The 17,243-nt window shown below is 42.1% G+C and overlaps 1 protein-coding gene across 2 annotated transcripts in view; it reads left to right on the top strand.

The window, feature by feature from the left end:
- The window catches only part of NELL2 (neural EGFL like 2), a 107,748-nt gene that overhangs the window by 48,794 nt on the left and 41,711 nt on the right, over positions 1-17,243 (top strand). For both annotated transcript variants that reach the window (XM_028745356.2, XM_028745355.2), the window contains exons 10-13: positions 1,425-1,516; positions 3,096-3,198; positions 8,451-8,579; positions 13,843-13,968. In XM_028745356.2, coding sequence (XP_028601189.2) covers positions 1,425-1,516; positions 3,096-3,198; positions 8,451-8,579; positions 13,843-13,968 — 450 coding nt within the window. The remainder of the gene's footprint in view (positions 1-1,424; positions 1,517-3,095; positions 3,199-8,450; positions 8,580-13,842; positions 13,969-17,243) is intronic.

Genomic DNA, 17,243 nt, shown 5'->3' with positions numbered 1-17,243 from the left:
GGCATAAATGAAATCTTCACTGGACATTGCACTTACATACTTCAGTTCAAGATGACCTGCCTTTCACCCTTATTTCCAAGGTCAAAATACACATCAAAATCCTGTTGGCACGGGAAACTGATACATATAGGCTTGTGAAATTTGCACTTAAGAGGCAGAAAACACACACACACACACACACACACACACACACTCTTTAAAAGGATATAGCTACTACAAGTCGGGAATGCTGAATAGAGAATTCCATATCTTGCTTTGGTGGAAAGCAAAATGAATTGGAAATGGAACTTAGTGTAATCCATCACTTGGCATAGATGCATAGCTATCAACGTTTCCCTTTTTAAAAGGGAAATTCCCTTATTCTGAATAGGATTCTTCGCAAGAAAAGGGAAAAGTTGACAGCTATGCATAGATGGTTCCAGTAATGGCACACTGAACAGGAGAGGGATGTTGCTTATACTGTACTAGATTTCTCCATGCACAAATTATCTGAACAGACCTTCTAAGCATATGGATGCATGTGAACGCATAGACAGTCCCCCAAAAGTAATATGCAACCACAGACAATCACATGTCACCATAGACAATCACATATTATGTTGGCATACATGTAGTAGAAAATACAAGAATACTATATTTTCCTGCTCCTAACAGAGCATTTCCTCCTTCTCCTAACAGAGAAGACTGGTAGTCTTCTCTGTTACTTACCTTGGATTCATAAGATTTTTTATTTTAACAAAACCCCAAAATGCTTAAAACTTCAACAACAACATTACCACTATTTCATTTCTTTTTTCAAGAAAAGAAATTCTCGAAGGTCTTGGGATTTGGCTTTATTATTAGTATGTATTAAATTTGTATACTGTCCTTCACTTGAAGATTCCAGGGCAGTTCACAACTGAAAAATACAAAATGAGAACACATAACACACAATAAAACAAAAATAAGAAGCAGGCCAATAGCCCATCTCCCACAAACACATTTTAAAAAGCCATAAAATCAGCCAAGCACCTGGTTGAAGGAAATCGTTTTCACCTGGTGCCTAAAGATATGTAAAGAAGGCGCAAGGTGAGCCTCCCTGGGGAGAGTGTTCCCCAAACAGGGAGCCACCACAGACAAGGCCCGTTCTTGTCTTGCCACCCTCTGGACTTCTTGTGAAGGAGGCACATGAAGACAGATAGGAAGTCCACCTCTAAAGCATCCCATTCATGCTCTGACCTTGAAGCCAGTTATCCCACAACCAGACACTTTTCTATCTAATTTACAGTGCCTATGTTTCTAAGTGGCCATTACATTATGTCTAAGCTTACATGATCTTGCATGCTCTGCCAGTGTCTTAAATATGAAATTTACTTGGGGTATTTGATGTTAAAACTTGTGTACCTAAATTAAACCAAAGTTTTGTACTATTTTCAATTCTGCAGCGATATGTGTGTTTGAAGGCAAAACATACTTTGAAGGTGAAAGAGAAACCGTACGTTCAAACTCAGGGGATTGCGTTCTGTTTGAATGCAAGGTAAGATCACTGTTAGCTTATTCTCTTCCTTGTAATGTGCCCTTACCCATAGTTAAACCTGACAAAAAATATGGTAGCAGTGGCTTTCTAGGTTTGATGTGTTTTGCCAGTTTTTATACCAATCTTAACTGAATATATATACCGGTATATTTAAAAATGGGGTTCTATGTAAGTTTAAGTCCCTTAGTAGTATGCTTGTTTTGCAAGACAAATGTTTTGGAAAAGTGGGGCGTTATTGAACAAGAGAATGCATAAGGTTGCTGGTAATGTCACTGCACAATATATTGCGCAACAGTTGCACAAACAGTTTTTACCAATGCATCTGCTGCATAGGATTCCTTTGCTGACCATTATTGTTAAAACTCATCTGAGACAGCAGGATAGCCCATACCAAGGGTCGGCAAAGTTTTTGTGGCTTGGGCTGGTTCATGGTCCCGCAGATGACACGGTGGGCTGGAATTTGTGCTTGCACACGCATGCATGCATGTGCAAATGCTATTTTCAGTGCTCCTTCCGGCACAGAGGAGGCGTGCACAGCTTCCCATTGGCTGCAGGAAGCTCCTGCAGCCAATGGAAAGCTGGCCAGAGTTGCAGGAGGCAGTCCCCGCTCTGCTCTGTGCCGGTTTAGCGCAGCGCATGGGAGTTGACTGAGAAGGCAGCGGGGGTCCATGGGCCGGATAAACGACCCCCCATGGGCTGCTTGTGGCCCATGGGCCTTAGGTTGCTGACCCCTGGCCCATACACTAGCAGACAGAGGATGTTGGATACGGTCCTGTTTTGCTTTGATTTCTGTTATCTGAGGAGAAAATTGAGAGCAAGTTTCAAGCCTGCACCTTCCACTCTGCCATTTCCCTTATCATTGGTAGAAATGAACAGAATAACCAGTAAGTTCTCATATTTGGGACCTGATCCCTATATATAAAAATCACTTCGTTATAATTATATCTAAATAATAAGCTCTGCACCACCCTAGCCACATTGTGTACAATATTTCACTAACCTTGTAATATTGTTTCATCATAATTATTGAAAGGTTGAGCAATGTGGGATTTTGTTAGTGCTTTTGCTTTTACTTTAAACCTGAATTTTATACAAAGTTTCTTCCTCCAAACAATACTTTCCTGACATATGGCTATTGACTTTTGTAGAGAGAAAAAAAGAAGAATATTGATAAAACTGAGATCAGCTTATTTAAGCTTCTGGATTGTTGTGAGAAAGGAACTCTGAAAGAAAAATGAGTTTTGAGTTTCTTCTATCTGTAGCAACCTGCTAGTAATCCATATCAATGAAAGCATCTGTCCTTTAAAAAAAAAACTTTTTGAAAACATTTTAGGAAAATTACAGCAATTTGGAGTAGAAGGGAAACTATTCTTAGTATTTTAATTAAACATTTTGATTCATTGCTTCTCTATGGTTTTGCGCCTATGGATTTTGTTATGAAGTTGGATGATGACAAAAAAACGTGGCTGTTGAGTAACTTACCCTTTCCAGCTGCATTTTTATTGCATGCTTTAAATCTGCATATGCACTTAATTTGGTTTTTTTTTAAAGTACATAATGATCGTTCCCCCCCCCATAGGACTACAAAATGCAACGTATAGTGAAGTCAGATTGTCCCGCCTTGAACTGTCCAGAATCTCAGCAAATCTCCTTATCTAACAGCTGCTGTAAAGTTTGTAAAGGTAAGGCAAATGAAAGAATTTACTCTTGCAACCACGCGGGGAAATGAACATCTGAGATACATAGACTGAGTGAACTGGGGCACATTTATATATTTATTCATTTAACCCAAAACCGATCTCCACGTGGAAACCAAGGTGTGGGATCTAATTAATAGAATGCGGGTGAGCCAACCTGTGAATGGTTCCTCTACTTTCTCTCTCAAGCATCACCCTCTCTAGTGAGTAAAAAGGCCTACCTGATCCATCCCATCTTTGGGGCCCCAGCAACTCTAGGCAGATGTTACTTGTTGGTACCGAAGGTGCTGCCTAACCATGCCGCTGAGCCCCACATTAAAGATGCCTGATGTTGCTCGCCAAACCTAAACTGTGTCATAACTACCTGCACCTACCGTATAAAGGTAAAGGTAAAGGGACCCCTGACCATTAGGTCCAGTCGTGGCCGACTCTGGGGTCGCAGTGCTCATCTTGCTTTATTGGCTGAGGGAGCCGGCGTACAGCTTCCGGGTCATGTGGCCAGCATGACTAAGCTGCTTCTGGTGAACCAGAGCAGTGCACAGAAACGCCGTTTACCTTCCCGCCGGAGTGGTACCTATTTACTTGCACTTTGACGTGCTTTCGAACTGCTAGGTTGGCAGGAGCAGGGACCGAGCAATGGGAGCTCACCCCGTAGTGGGGATTTGAACCACCGACCTTCTGATTGGCAAGCCCTAGGCTCTGTGGTTTAACCCACAGCGCCACCCGTGTCCCTACCTTATAATGTGGTCAAGTAACCTCTTTAAAGACTATCCCTCCTCTAAGTTCCAGGCTACCACATCAGTACATAGCAGGCAAAACAAGCAGCCCAGCAAGGCCAATCCACTCACGAGCAAAAAATCCACCCTCAGCGCCCCCAAAACAATTGGCCAATGCCTGTACTGTCTATAGGGCGGGAGGATACGTAGCCAACAGAATGAAGAGGGTGCCAGAAGAATGAGGTGGGCTTAAATAGCCCCACCCTCCCACTCCCAGTGTCAGTGTTGCATGCCTCTGCACATGGAAGTCACTTCTCAGGCCTCTACAGTTCCTGAGCAGCTGCAGCAGCTACTTGCCGCCACAACTGCTTCGAGCATGGTGACCGTGGGAATGCTGGAAAATGAAAAACTTCTCATGTATCTGATAAAACGAGCAAACGTTTAAGCCACAGTAGATCTCTGAATCTTCAAGGTGCCGCGATACCCCTTCTGTTTTGTTGCTGCCTCAGTATACTAACATAGGTACCCTTCTTAAAAAAATCTCTTTGAAAAGTATCAGCCAGTGGCTGTCTGAGGATGGAAGGGAATCTGTCAGCAGGAAAGGGTAGAAAGCAATTTGTGGCATTTCCCCCCACACTCCTGCAGCACTCTCCAACCCCCTGTGTGTGTGGGAAAGTCCCCCAATCCACTGGGGCAGATTTAGAGGGGGGGACTCCAGGAGGGAGGCGGGATTGCTGAAAATGGCATCCTTCCATGTTCCAGCTGCTAGAAGCAGGACTGTTGCAGTCACCTAAATAGTAGGGAACATATGGATTGCTTCCATGCTGTTCCCACTGGGCTGTGATCGTGGCTGATTGTGCGTACTTCATAATAGCTGTAGTTGCTTTATCAGTTAACATGGTTTGGTTTGCTGATAGAACACCGAATTCCCACTTTAATGTTGTTCACTACGGAGAGTTAAAGGAATACGGAGGATTATAGTCTCACATTTATCACATGGCACTTTGAACAGATGGTGTGTGCCCTGATTTGCAATGCAGGGTAAAAGATAAAGGTATTCTCTGGGGTTTTCTTGTCTGCTGTTCTCATCCAGGGCGATATTGGTTCCTTCAAAGCTGTGAGCAGTTGCATCTCTCTCTCTCTCTCTCTCTCTCTCTCTCTCTCTCTCTCTCTCTCACACACACACACACACACACACACACACACACACACACTTCTGGTTTTTCTAATAGATAAACCATTGCAAATATGAAACAAGTTCCCAATCTCCTGGGTTTCATCATATACCTGTGTTTTGAAAAAGAAAGCCACATTCGGTTCCTGGGTTATCCAGGCACCAAGTACGTAATTAGTGAAATCAGACATAAAAATTAAATGAAAGAATATGACAGAAACTGGATGAGATCCTGGCTATCCTATCTATCGAAATAAACTCAAAAGGACATTTTCACGGATGGATTTAAATTATTTAAATGGCTCTGAGGGATATGTTCATTACGATATTTCTTGATTATTCATGGAGACCACACAGGCTTGAGAAGTGTAATTGGCAGGTTTCATGCTTGTTATCAGAACATTCCCATGTCTGTCTGTGTGTGGGGCAGCTTGAATTTGCCTGTCAGGAGCTGCCTACAGATCTTATCTCTGAAAGCCTAAATTAGTATATAATTAATCTCCTGTGCTTGCTCTCTTATAGTGCCGCATAGCCACAAGGAGCATATTGATCAATAATGAAAATGTAACCGCCATCTCCTGTGATGCTCAGGTTCTGACACAAACTGATAGAAGCCGGGAAAAGTCTAGCCTAAGGCTAATACTTTGTCCTTAACTAGGGCTCCTTTGTGAGGGAAGACAGAACAGGACAAAGGCTGCCATAGGACCAAATACTGCTATTCATAAGCAAATAGAAAAGCCATAAATGCTGAGGGTGACATACAGATTGGGAACAAAGAATGGTTCTTAGTAGACATTCTTGCTTCAGAATTAACTACTAATTAGCTGTCTACCCCTGCTGAGGAGCACAGGAGGTGGCTGGGCAGACAACATACAGTTTCCGAGTCATTTCTGGTAAGCAGTATTATTGTCCCACAATGGCAGCTGACAATTTCTGCTTGTGAATCACTTGCACTGACCATGGCTGTCACATCCTGCCAAGTGTTGAGGACCATTTTACTGAACATTTGAACACAATGAGAAATCCAGGAATATAAGAGGTGGGAGGAGAGAGAACCCACCACTTAGAAGGATGTTACAGGTGACATCATATGCATACTGCCCATAAGTTACACCCCCCCCATAAATGTTTTCTGCATTTGCCCATAGTGACTTGCCCATGAATGCCATCAGAGATTAATGGCTGGATAAGGCTTAAAACTGGTGCCTTGCACTTCAAAACACTAAAATAAACTATTACATTTCTCTTTAGCGTTGGCCATTGTCAAGAGGTTGTAACTGTTAATTAAAGACAGATAGTTGAATTCACCTATGGTATTTAACTAGATTATATACTGGACATGGGTGGTGCTCTAGTCTAAACCACTGAGCCTCTTGGGCTTGCTGATCAGAAGGTCAGCGGTTTGAATCCGCATGATGGAGTGAGCTCCCATTGCTCTGTCCCAGCTCCTGCCAACCTAACAGTTTGAAAGCAGGCCAGTGCAAGTAGATAAATAGGTACTGCTGTGACAGGAAGGTAAACAGAGTTTCCATGCACTCTGGTTTCTGTCATGGTGTTCTGTTGCATGAGAAGTGGCTTAGTCATGCTGGCCACATGACCTGGAAAGTTGTCTGTGGACAAACACTGGCTACCTTGGCCTGAAATAAGTGCCGCAACCCCATAGTTGCCTTTGACTGGACCTAACTGCCCAGGGGTCCTTTACCTTTTTTACCTTTTAGATTATAATGATGATAGCATTGATCTGGGTCAATTGAACATAAATTTTCCTCTTGATCTTTAGAAGCCTTGGTTTTGTTCTCACAGTGGCAACCACCAGTTCAAGTGTTTTGATAATCATAATCAAGTTAGCCTTTGCCAACCTGTGTAGTTTTTTGGACCATTATTATTATTTATTAAATTTGTATACCACCCTATACCTGCAGGTCTCAGTGCTCTGTTAGCTGGGGCTAATGGGAGTTGTGGTCCAGAAAACCTGGAGGGCACCATGTTGGCAAACACTGCTCCTAAGTACTTGAAAATGATAGAGGTTGTAAACTATAATGGATGTTGAGGAAGAAACTACTCACCGGTTCTGCTGATGAGGTGCTAGGCTCTAGGTATCAAGAGCAAAATTCATATAGCAGCTGGTGGGGCATTGTTGCTCACTTGGCTTCTCAGTGCCATGTGTTGCTGCCAGGTACCAAGAGGGAAAGTGAGAGGAACTGGAGGCAGTGGGGAGTTTGGTATGGCGTGGAATGGTTCAGCTTCATCTGCACCACACCAAGCTCCCTGCTGCCTCTCTTCCACTCTCAGTACCCAGCAGCAGTGAATGCCATTAGGAAGCCAAGTGAGTAATACTGCCCTGCCCTGGCAGCCACTACCAAATATATATTTGAGAAGTCTTTGTTAAAATCTGCTCCACTTCCTAGTGGGGAGGAGTTGTGGTGGACTGCGTGGCCACCCACTCCCCACCGGGATGCGGGGGACTTTGTCTCCCGTTGCCTGGGGATCCCGGCCACGTCAGATCCCGGCCAGCCAATCTGCTGGTCGGTGGCATGTGGCCAGGACAGTTTAAACCGAGGAGCGAGCCAGAGGACTTCCTCTTTGGCTCGCTTCCTCAATCACCCGCCCTTCCTCCCTATTTCGCAGGTTAGGCACTGGCCTTGCTATGGACCTCGGTTGGTCGCCTTGGTTGTCCAAGGGGCCTGGTAGGAATTTTTTCCACTTGGCAAATTGGCACTGTCCACTTGGTTTTCGCCTACCTCGTAGCAATCGTCACAACTTTGTTAGGGTTGCGGTTAGGCATTGTTTGACCTTGTGGGGGGGAGGTGAGGTGTGGCCATCACCTGCCCCTCCATGCTTAAGGGTATTCTGTTAAAGGAATCCGGGGGTGCTGATCTTGTCCGAAGCCCGGCTGGGGGGCTAGGGCCTTGACATGACCCTGATGGGAACACCAAGGGGAGCTTGAGTTGGTTCGCATCGACAGGGCTCCTCCTACCAGTGGTTTACCCTTACCGGACTTCCTGCACATGGGCAGGAGTCAGATATAGTTGGGTCCAATCAATGCCTAAGCCAATACCGCTCACATTCTGTAATTCAATAAAGTTGTGGCCAAAATTTGCCCAATAACATAAACCTAATATCTGTGTCCTTGTGTGAGTTATTTCCAACGAGGGGGTGGCTGCGGGGTCTCGACACGCAAATACAGAAATGGCCATGTGGCCCAAGAAAGACAATGAATGGATATACGTAAGCCTCAATCCTAGAAGGTTAAAATTGGTTGGAATTGTGCTGCTGACTTCAAAAGGAACTGAATAGCCTACTTCAGTTGTTTAGCATTTCTAAGCATCATTGTTACTTACTTTTAGGCCACGACTTTTGCTCTGAAGGACACAAGTGCTTGGAGAATTCTTTCTGCAGGAACCTTGAAGACAGGGCTGTCTGTAGCTGCCGAGATGGATTCCGAGCTCTGCGAGAGGACAATGCATATTGTGAAGGTAATGCTTTGTAAATAAATCTGTTTCAGGTATAATAATTAGTGTGGATTACTGCAAAAAGTATGTATTAATTCACAACTTGTCAAAGTGATGGGCTCATTAAATTCAGGGGATTTAATTTAAAGCATATTAATCAGCTGAAGTAATTATCTCTCCAATTAAGGTTCTCCCTTTCCTAAAAAAAATAATCTGATCTGTGTCAAAGTAATATGTTAATACAACTGAATTCTTGATTTGGAAATTAATATATTACTACAGTATGTACTTTCCCCCATTCAAATCTCACTCAGATAAGCTAAAATTCAAATATCGTGTCATTTTAATATAACTCCTGAGTTGTTACACCTCTTAATTAATCCCCAGGTATATTTATGTTACCTTAAAGGTTGAATAAAGTAAGCAACAGGAGATAGATTTAAATATCTTGTGGTAAGCATCATTTTACTAACAAACATCCCCTCCAATGGGGGTGGGGAAAGTTGGTTGTTCTCCTTGGCCAGCTACAGGCTGATGTGCTGGAAAGCACATTGTTGCTTTTACAGTTTCTTCAAAGTTCCAGGCCAGTTTGTGATCAAGGCCAGATGACAAACATTCTAAGGCATTCCAGTTATTGCCTGATGCCTTTTGATGGAATGAGTTCAGCTGTGAGTCAGCAAGTATTGAATATGGAGGATGTGTAGGTGCTTGTACGAACCACCTCTCATATACTTGGCTATCATATGGAGAAACATTATTGCTATGTTTGGCCACCTGAATACTCTGAAACAGAAAAATGCCAAGGCATTGCAATTATGAGAGATATCCATTATCTTCCTTTCCCACCACCATTTCCTCCTGGCAGGGCATGCTGAAGTAGAACAGCATGTAACTAAATATTTCCTTCTCCATTAATTACAAGTCTGTAAGCAATTACTTTGTCAGGTGAAGCTGGAAAATAATTGCATTTGAAAGCTTTATTTGCAAGATCTGTATTAAAATGTAGCTAAGCATGAACAAAATAATTGGTTTTACTTTTCAGGGCAAATAAAATAATTATTGGCTTTTATCATTGCAATCAGGACGCGGGTGGCGCTGTGGGTTAAACCACAGAGCCTAGGGCTTGCCGATCAGAAGGTCGGCGGTTCGAATCCCCACAACGACGGGGTGAGCTCCCGTTGCTCGGTCCCTGCTCCTGCCAACCTAGCAGTTCGAAAGCACGTCAAAGTGCAAGTAGATAAATAGGTACCACTCCAGCGGGAAGGTAAACGGCGTTTCCGTGCGCTGCTCTGGTTTGCCAGAAGGGCTTAGTCATACTGGGCACATGACCCGGAAGCTGTACGCCGGCTCCCTCAGCCAGTAAAGAGAGATGAGCGCCGCAACCCCAGAGTCGGTCACGACTGGACCTAATGGCCAGGGGTCCCTTTACCTTTACCTTTTTATCATTGCAATCCTGGAATAGGTTGGGTATTTTTATGGCACTTGTAGAAAACCTTTGCCCCCCCCCCATGTTGTTGAACACCCTTAATCCATGGTCATTGGCCATGCTTGTTGGCACTGATGGAAGCTGCTGTTCTTCAACATCTGGATTGCCAAAGGGTTCCTCATACCCAGAGGCTGCAGTTGTAGTCACTGTCAAAATGCTTTCTGCACTATAAAGCTGAAGTTCACTTCTGAGTAGAGATACATAGGGCTGCACTGTGTGTGGTCTATATTATGCAGTTATAATTGTTTGTGGCTGTTGAGATTGTTAATAATAATAGAAGGAATGTGCTTGATGCCATCCATGAAGGCAAATGGTAAACCTATTTTTCCACTAATGAAGCATTTTCTAAAGATGCAGTGAGAGATGAGAGGTAAATCAACATGCCAATGAAAACACTGGCAAGACTTGTATCACCTGTAGAGTTGATAATTTATTCATGGTTTTGAAATGCTTGTTGGCTTTGTAAAAAAGGATTGCATCACGAAATCTCCAAAAATCAGCACATGATCCCAAGGATATTTGCAAAGGATCATGTTTTATTTATTTAAGTGGGAATTTCTCCCAGTGAATCTGGATGATTTGAAGTTGATATAATAAGTTATATTTACTGCCTTAACTTTCATTAGCTCTAGTTTCTGAATAGAATGGACAAATTGGGCAATTTTGGTTTCCCCCTGTTTCTTATATTTTCAGTGTATATTTTCACATTGCTTTCTGTTCAGTATTTTCTGTTCAGTATTTTAATGTACATTTCTGCTAATACACATTTCAATATGCAATCTTACGTATTATATGCATTACATATTATACACATTTTTGCAAGCAATTTCTCCTAATAGTGTGCATTTTTCTATGTTATTTTCACTAATTACCCATTTTTGTGGAAACTTTCCTCTGACCTATGTACTTTTGTACAATTCCTTTGGCTGGGGTATTTCGTTTCAAAATTTGGAGAACTGTGAATATCAGAGGATAGCTATGTTTCTGTTCAATTAAATATAAATTGAACCAAATTTCTACTGCATCCCTACTTCCGACTACCTTGTTGAGAGCTCCTTGTTATTAAATGCCCACTTCTGTTTTTCTTGCTGTTAGCTGTCATATCTTCTAAGGCAACATCTGTATTCACCTGCCTCCTTGGCTAATTAGGTGCTGTGAATAAATTTGCCCCTTCCATTTTTTAACAGCTACTTGTAATCTGGCACAATCTCTTGCTTTCTCATACTACAGATCATAAGAAGGTGAATCAAAATCCCATTACATACACTGCCATCAAGCAACTGTTAATTTGTGCAAAGGGGAAAAAAAAACATTTTCAGAACTGTTGCTACAGTAGCTTGTTTTAGATATTCACAATGTTATGTCTTAATTAAAAATAAAATAGATAGAAACTCCACTGAAATGCATGGGAATTGAGCCATTAATTTCAGTAGGTATCAGGTGCTCCAACTCTAGGGGGCTGAGGTGTCACCCCTGGAAGGCAATCTCTATGCTGTTCGAAACCCCATTTGTTCTATGTAGTACAGTATGTCTTGACAAATTTGTCCTTTATAATGGGAGGCAGTGTGGTTGTTTTACTGATGCCTTTTTAAAGGTTTATGGTGATTCTGAGTACATATTTCTAACAGAATAAACATCATTTTCAGTTGAGTGCTGTGCAGAGTTATCTTTTAAAATTTAATGAGTACATTCAACCGGTGGTAAATTTCTGCCCATATCTTCCCAAATTAGGTCAAGTTTTATTTACTAGCTGAAATAAATAGATGGCTGGATTTTATTTTATTTTAAAGGCTGGGTGTGGAATTGTACTACTTCACGAAAAGCAGTTCTAAGGAGCTCACACTCAGTATTAGTTTGTGATTCCTGATTGATTTAATTTAAAGATTCTTGCAACATGATACGGTTGGTGATGCCAGGGGTTCTAATAGATGCCTGCAAAGTCTGAAAGCTGGTGCACAATTTGCTACAGCAGAGTTCAGTTTCCAAAATCCCAGTCCTGTGTTCCTATGCTACACCTAGTTGAGAGGAGAGCAGCCTCCTGGGACATAGACACAGTTCAAAATAACCATGGCTGTCTCACTGAGCATGTATTTCTTCAAAGCTTGGCATTTTGGAAAGGTCAGCTGCTGAAGAGATGAAGAAAGAAGTGGCAAGATATGTATCAGTTTACAGTGGTACCTCTGGTTATGTACTTAATTCGTTCCGGAGGTCCGTTCTTAACCTGAAACTGTTCTTAACCTGAAGCACCACTTTAGCTAATGGGGCCTCCTGCTGCTGCTGCACCGCCGCTGCACAATTTCTGTTCTCATCCTGAAGCAAAGTTCTTAACCCGAGGTACTATTTCTGGGCTAGCGGAGTCTGTAACCTGAAGCGTATGTAACCTGAAGCGTATGTAACCCGAGGTACCACTGTACGTTTATATTGAGGTATCTTCAAGTGATCAGAGACAGTCCCAGAGAACAATAACCATTAGTGCCCTGTGTGTTGCAGCCACTAGGAACAGAAAGGATGCTTGATATCATGTGAATGGATGAAATCACTCAGAAAGCAGGTTTTCTTCTGCTGCTTTGGCTGGTCCTGCTACACACCCTCTTTGAATGCTTTTATCTAGCCACTGTGTGTCCTTGAACTGTGATAATGTATCTTGCTTGCCAAGGTGGAGTATGGAGGTGTTTGTAGATATCAGGGGCAAGTGACAGGAGCAGATCAGTAATAACTCACATGACATCACAACTTTTTATTCAAAGAAGCAAACAGCTCAAGAGGTCAGGCCTAGTGAGCACAGCAACTCTTCTTGATAGGTCTTGCCCCAATGAGGCAGTTGTGAGGACTGAAGGTCCCTGCCTTCCCACAGGGAAGGCCTAAGCTGCCTCATCTTCCTCTGGGTTCTCCCAAGGCAATCTGAGATTCTGCTGATGCATCTGTCTCTGCTACACCCTCTTCATACCTCTTCTGGTCCTGGGAGACCATGTGACCCCTAGAAGATTGCCCATCACGGAATGTGCCACTTAGGCAGAATAAGGTTCCATAAGAGCCTGAGACAGGAGACCCTTGTAAGAGTAGAACACAACAAAAGTCCACAGTGAGTATGTATTAAGGGGGGTGGGACAGCCACTATTTACACATGCTGTATTGTTTTTAACACTTGATTGGGAGTCGCCCAGAGTGGCTGGGGAAACTCAGCCAGATGGGTGGGGTATAAATAATAAATTATTATTATTATTATTATTATTATTATTATTATTATTATTTTAATGCATCTTGCCTTAATGAATACTCTTCATTATGAAGTATGAAGTAGTGTTAGATGACCATCTTTGATGCTTTAGTTTTTATCTTCTAACTGAAACTCTACAATAGTTTCAGCATGTAAATATGTGCTTAATTTTCAATTCTGTGTCCTCCAGATAAATCAACTGATGCTTTGCTTGATTAATCTGCCAATTAAACTTTTTAAAGTCTACCAATCTAATGTGTGTGCATAGATACCTATATGTAAATGACACTAAAACAGCAATAATTATAAAAATAGTTGTATTAAATGTCATTGTTTAGATATGTTTTCCTCCCTTATATTCATAATTATAAAACAATTTTTTAAAGCTTTTGCGAAAGGTAAAGTTGGCTGCATCTATGAATCAATGCATCACAACTGGTGATTTGGGTTGTTGCAACCTGATCCTATGAGTAATGTAAAAAGCAGAGGCAAACGCTCCAGTGTGCAAGCTGCTTTCTAGTCTGTGTAAATAAAAGGAAACCCCAGCAGTACTTGCTCAATTGGCCTCGTTGCTCTGTCCACAGATGCTGATGAATGTGCTGAAGGAAGGCATTACTGTCGGGAAAATACCATGTGTGTAAACACACCAGGATCATTCATGTGCATTTGCAAAACAGGTTACATCAGGATTGATGATTACTCATGTACAGGTAAGAGACAGCAGTTAGTCAGTGAAAAGTCTCCATATTTCCAATGTATTGAAAACGCTGCTTTGCTTATGGATAACAGCACTTTTAATTCCTGAATGGGAAGCGGCAGAATGGAGTGGTGTCATAGCTGTTCACATCACAAATCCTGCTTTTTAGCCTGGCCACATCAGAAGGTGGGAACGCTTTCGTCTTCTTGTTTTGCTGCAAAAACCCCCAGGCTGGCACAGCTGAAAAGCCCAAACAGCTTTAGATCCAACAGATTCAAAGTCACCAGTGCCTGCCTTGCCCCAAGACACCCTTTTTTGAGGAGAACAACCAGTACCCAGGGGTGTACCTAGGGGTTGGCCCCTGCCCAGGGGGATGCAAAAATTGTGCCTCTTAGCTCTGGCTCGGAGTGGCTATGAACCCATCTGCCTGCTTGTGTGGTTCTCAAGCTCTTTCCTCCACTGCTCTGGGTGGCTGGGCAATACATGTAGGCTCCTCTGACAAGGGAGCAAGGGACAGAGGATGCCAATTCAGCTCCTTGTGAAGGGTGCAAGGGTGCCTAATTAGGCTGGTGGTAGCTTCCTGCCTTGTTGGGTGCAGTAGAGTCCACCACAGAGTGCAGCTTAGTGGAGAGTCAGTTCCAGTTTATCCTAACCCCATCTAGTGCACTCACAGGGAAAGCAGACCTTAAGCAGGATCTGCTGGAAGGAAGTAAGAAAGTTAGTTCATTAAAAAAGTTTCCTAAGCGACAGCTACCGTGAATCTAGCCCCAAATCAATTTGGTGGCAGGGCAAATGTTTAATTAGGTTTTTAATTGGGAGGGGGGAGGCAGAAGGAAACACTGCATCTTATTCCTCTTCCCCTGACTACACTGGAAGTAAGAGGGGTCAATCCTGCTGTGTGCTGCCTCCCCAGAACCTTCTCTGTGGAAACATGCTGGCAATACAGAGTCCTGCAACCAGCAGGATTGAGTCCTCCACTCACCAACTGGTGAGCAGATGATTCAATCCTCCTTAGGGTCTGCTTTCCCTGTGAGAGAATACGCGGAATCTGTCTTCCTCTCCTTTTTCTCACTGACGGCCCTCCCTCTGACAGCCCCAGGTTTCTCCAGGCAGCCTGATGTGGGGTGATCCAGGGCTGTTTCCACCTAACCCCGGTGAAGCCTGGATCCCACCCCCCCTGTTTAGTATAGGATGTAACAAATCCAGTGCACAGCCCTAGTATATGCGCATACTATAGCCTTATCTGGGTTATACCAGATTGTATATCATGCATGTGTGATGATGTCATCATTTAATACCACCATTATGAGTCCTTTATAGGTCTGCCCTGAGGGGCACAGTGGTGTTCCATATAGACTGCAGTTGTGCAGATCATGAGATCAATTAGTAAATTATTTGCATACTTGCTTTTAATTGCATAGATATATGTTTCTGTGATATCACAATTATATGTTGCTGTGGAAAGCTAATAATATATATAACTCATTTACTGGTTTCACAAACCATCAATAAATTGAACCCTATACTTGTTTCCTTTAAACTGCCTAGAAGCAATTATAAGCTGAATTGAATAAGTGACTTGAAATGAAAATAATACAACACTTGAAATGTTAGTTTGTTGGAACTCATTAGAAGTTCCTTAACTCAAACTGAAATATAAATTTGGTTACGAACTGCAAGTTATTTTCATATAAACTATAAATCTTGGTAACACAACAATAAAACTGTTATGGCTGTGAAGAGATTAAATTATAAGAGAAGTTTTTAAGCAGCTATTATGCTGCAATTTGCTTAATGACGACTGAGAGCATTTACAAATACAACCACGATCCGTGTTTACAATGATTACTGAAAAGGAAGAGCAGTTCCATTTGAGAGTACCGAATGCCTTTGACCTTATGTTTTGCAGAATACATCAAAGTAGCATTTGCAAAAATGTTACATAAATATACTTCTTCCTCATCAACATATTAAAGTGAATGATGTCAAACCAGATGCACAGTTCTTCATAGTTGAGAACAGGAACAGTTGCAGAGGTGGCCTTTTAGATTGGTCCCAAGCTTGTTGCTATGCTACAAGGTTACCAGAAAAGCTGCAAAAGTCAGCATGCTATACTTGTGAAATCCTGAACATAGAATCTTTGTTAAATCTAGTAGCATTATTAATGGAAAGCAAAGAGGGTGGTTTTTCATACTTCCATTTTTTTTATGAAACCCAAACCTTTTATTTTTTTAAAAAAACCCAATGTTTCCTAATTTCATTTTTTCTTCCCAAGCCCAATGCAGCTGGGAGCAGCTGTTTATAGCATCCAATTATAACGGGACCTGTTTCTTTCTTTGTCTTGTTAACACACCTGCTCTCTCTGCCCCCATACCCATTAATCAAGCTGTTCTGGAACCCAGATGCCGTCTTGTTCACTGCCACAGCCAGCTTTAATGCAAGTTTAGGTCTCTAAGGGTTTCTGTCTGGTACTTGCCAAATGAAGGAACACCCTATAAATCTGCACACAATAGGGAAGGTGAGAGCTGTAGAAACCAGCTGTCCCCCAGTGAGGCAAATAATAATAATAATAATAATAAGTGGGAGAGAAGAGCTTTGAGCAAAGCAGGCAATTTTTTAAAAAGCAGATTTTCCATGTGGGCGCTTGCATAAATTGTGGAGAACAGGAATGAAAAGGGCAAGAATAATACGTTTTAGCCAGTGCAATGATACACTTTTAAGATACAGGATGGAGACATTGTTTAGATTAGTAACTGTTGAATGGATTCTTTAAAAATGGTATTGTTGACCTGCAAGGGAGTAATAATTATCACAATTTACATATGTGTGTGTGTTTGTGTGGCGAGAGAGCCTTTAGCACAAACTGCTGAACTTATGGTTGGTGTCAGCCATGTTTTCGAATGAGTACTTTTTTGTTTGTCAGTTTGTTTTGCATGGGAGCCCCTTGGTTGTGGGGCTGCATACAAAAGTATGATAAGTTTGTCAGTTCTTTGGTTAAGATATTGATACACAGACTGCTTTCATTTGTCAGAAGTGGGGTTTTTATTTTTATTTTTTTTGTCCTTTAGAATGAAATTGCAAAGTGACTCTTCAAACTCATATTGAGTGTGTTTGCGCATACAGTTAATGTTAAACAATGCAGCGTTTAAACAATATGGCCTCATTATCTCTGACATCTCTTAATGTCTGTTTTAAATGCCAACAAAGATCACTAGTTGCCTGGTAATTTATTCTGAGTTTCTTGCAAATGTGCTCATCTGACACTTCAAATGCTACTTCACATTCTGC

The sequence above is a fragment of the Podarcis muralis genome, chromosome 10 (assembly GCF_964188315.1).
Source record: "Podarcis muralis chromosome 10, rPodMur119.hap1.1, whole genome shotgun sequence".
NCBI lineage: Eukaryota > Metazoa > Chordata > Lepidosauria > Squamata > Lacertidae > Podarcis > Podarcis muralis.
The sequence above is the reverse complement of the archived record's forward strand: the minus strand, read 5'-3'. Positions and strand labels throughout refer to the sequence as shown.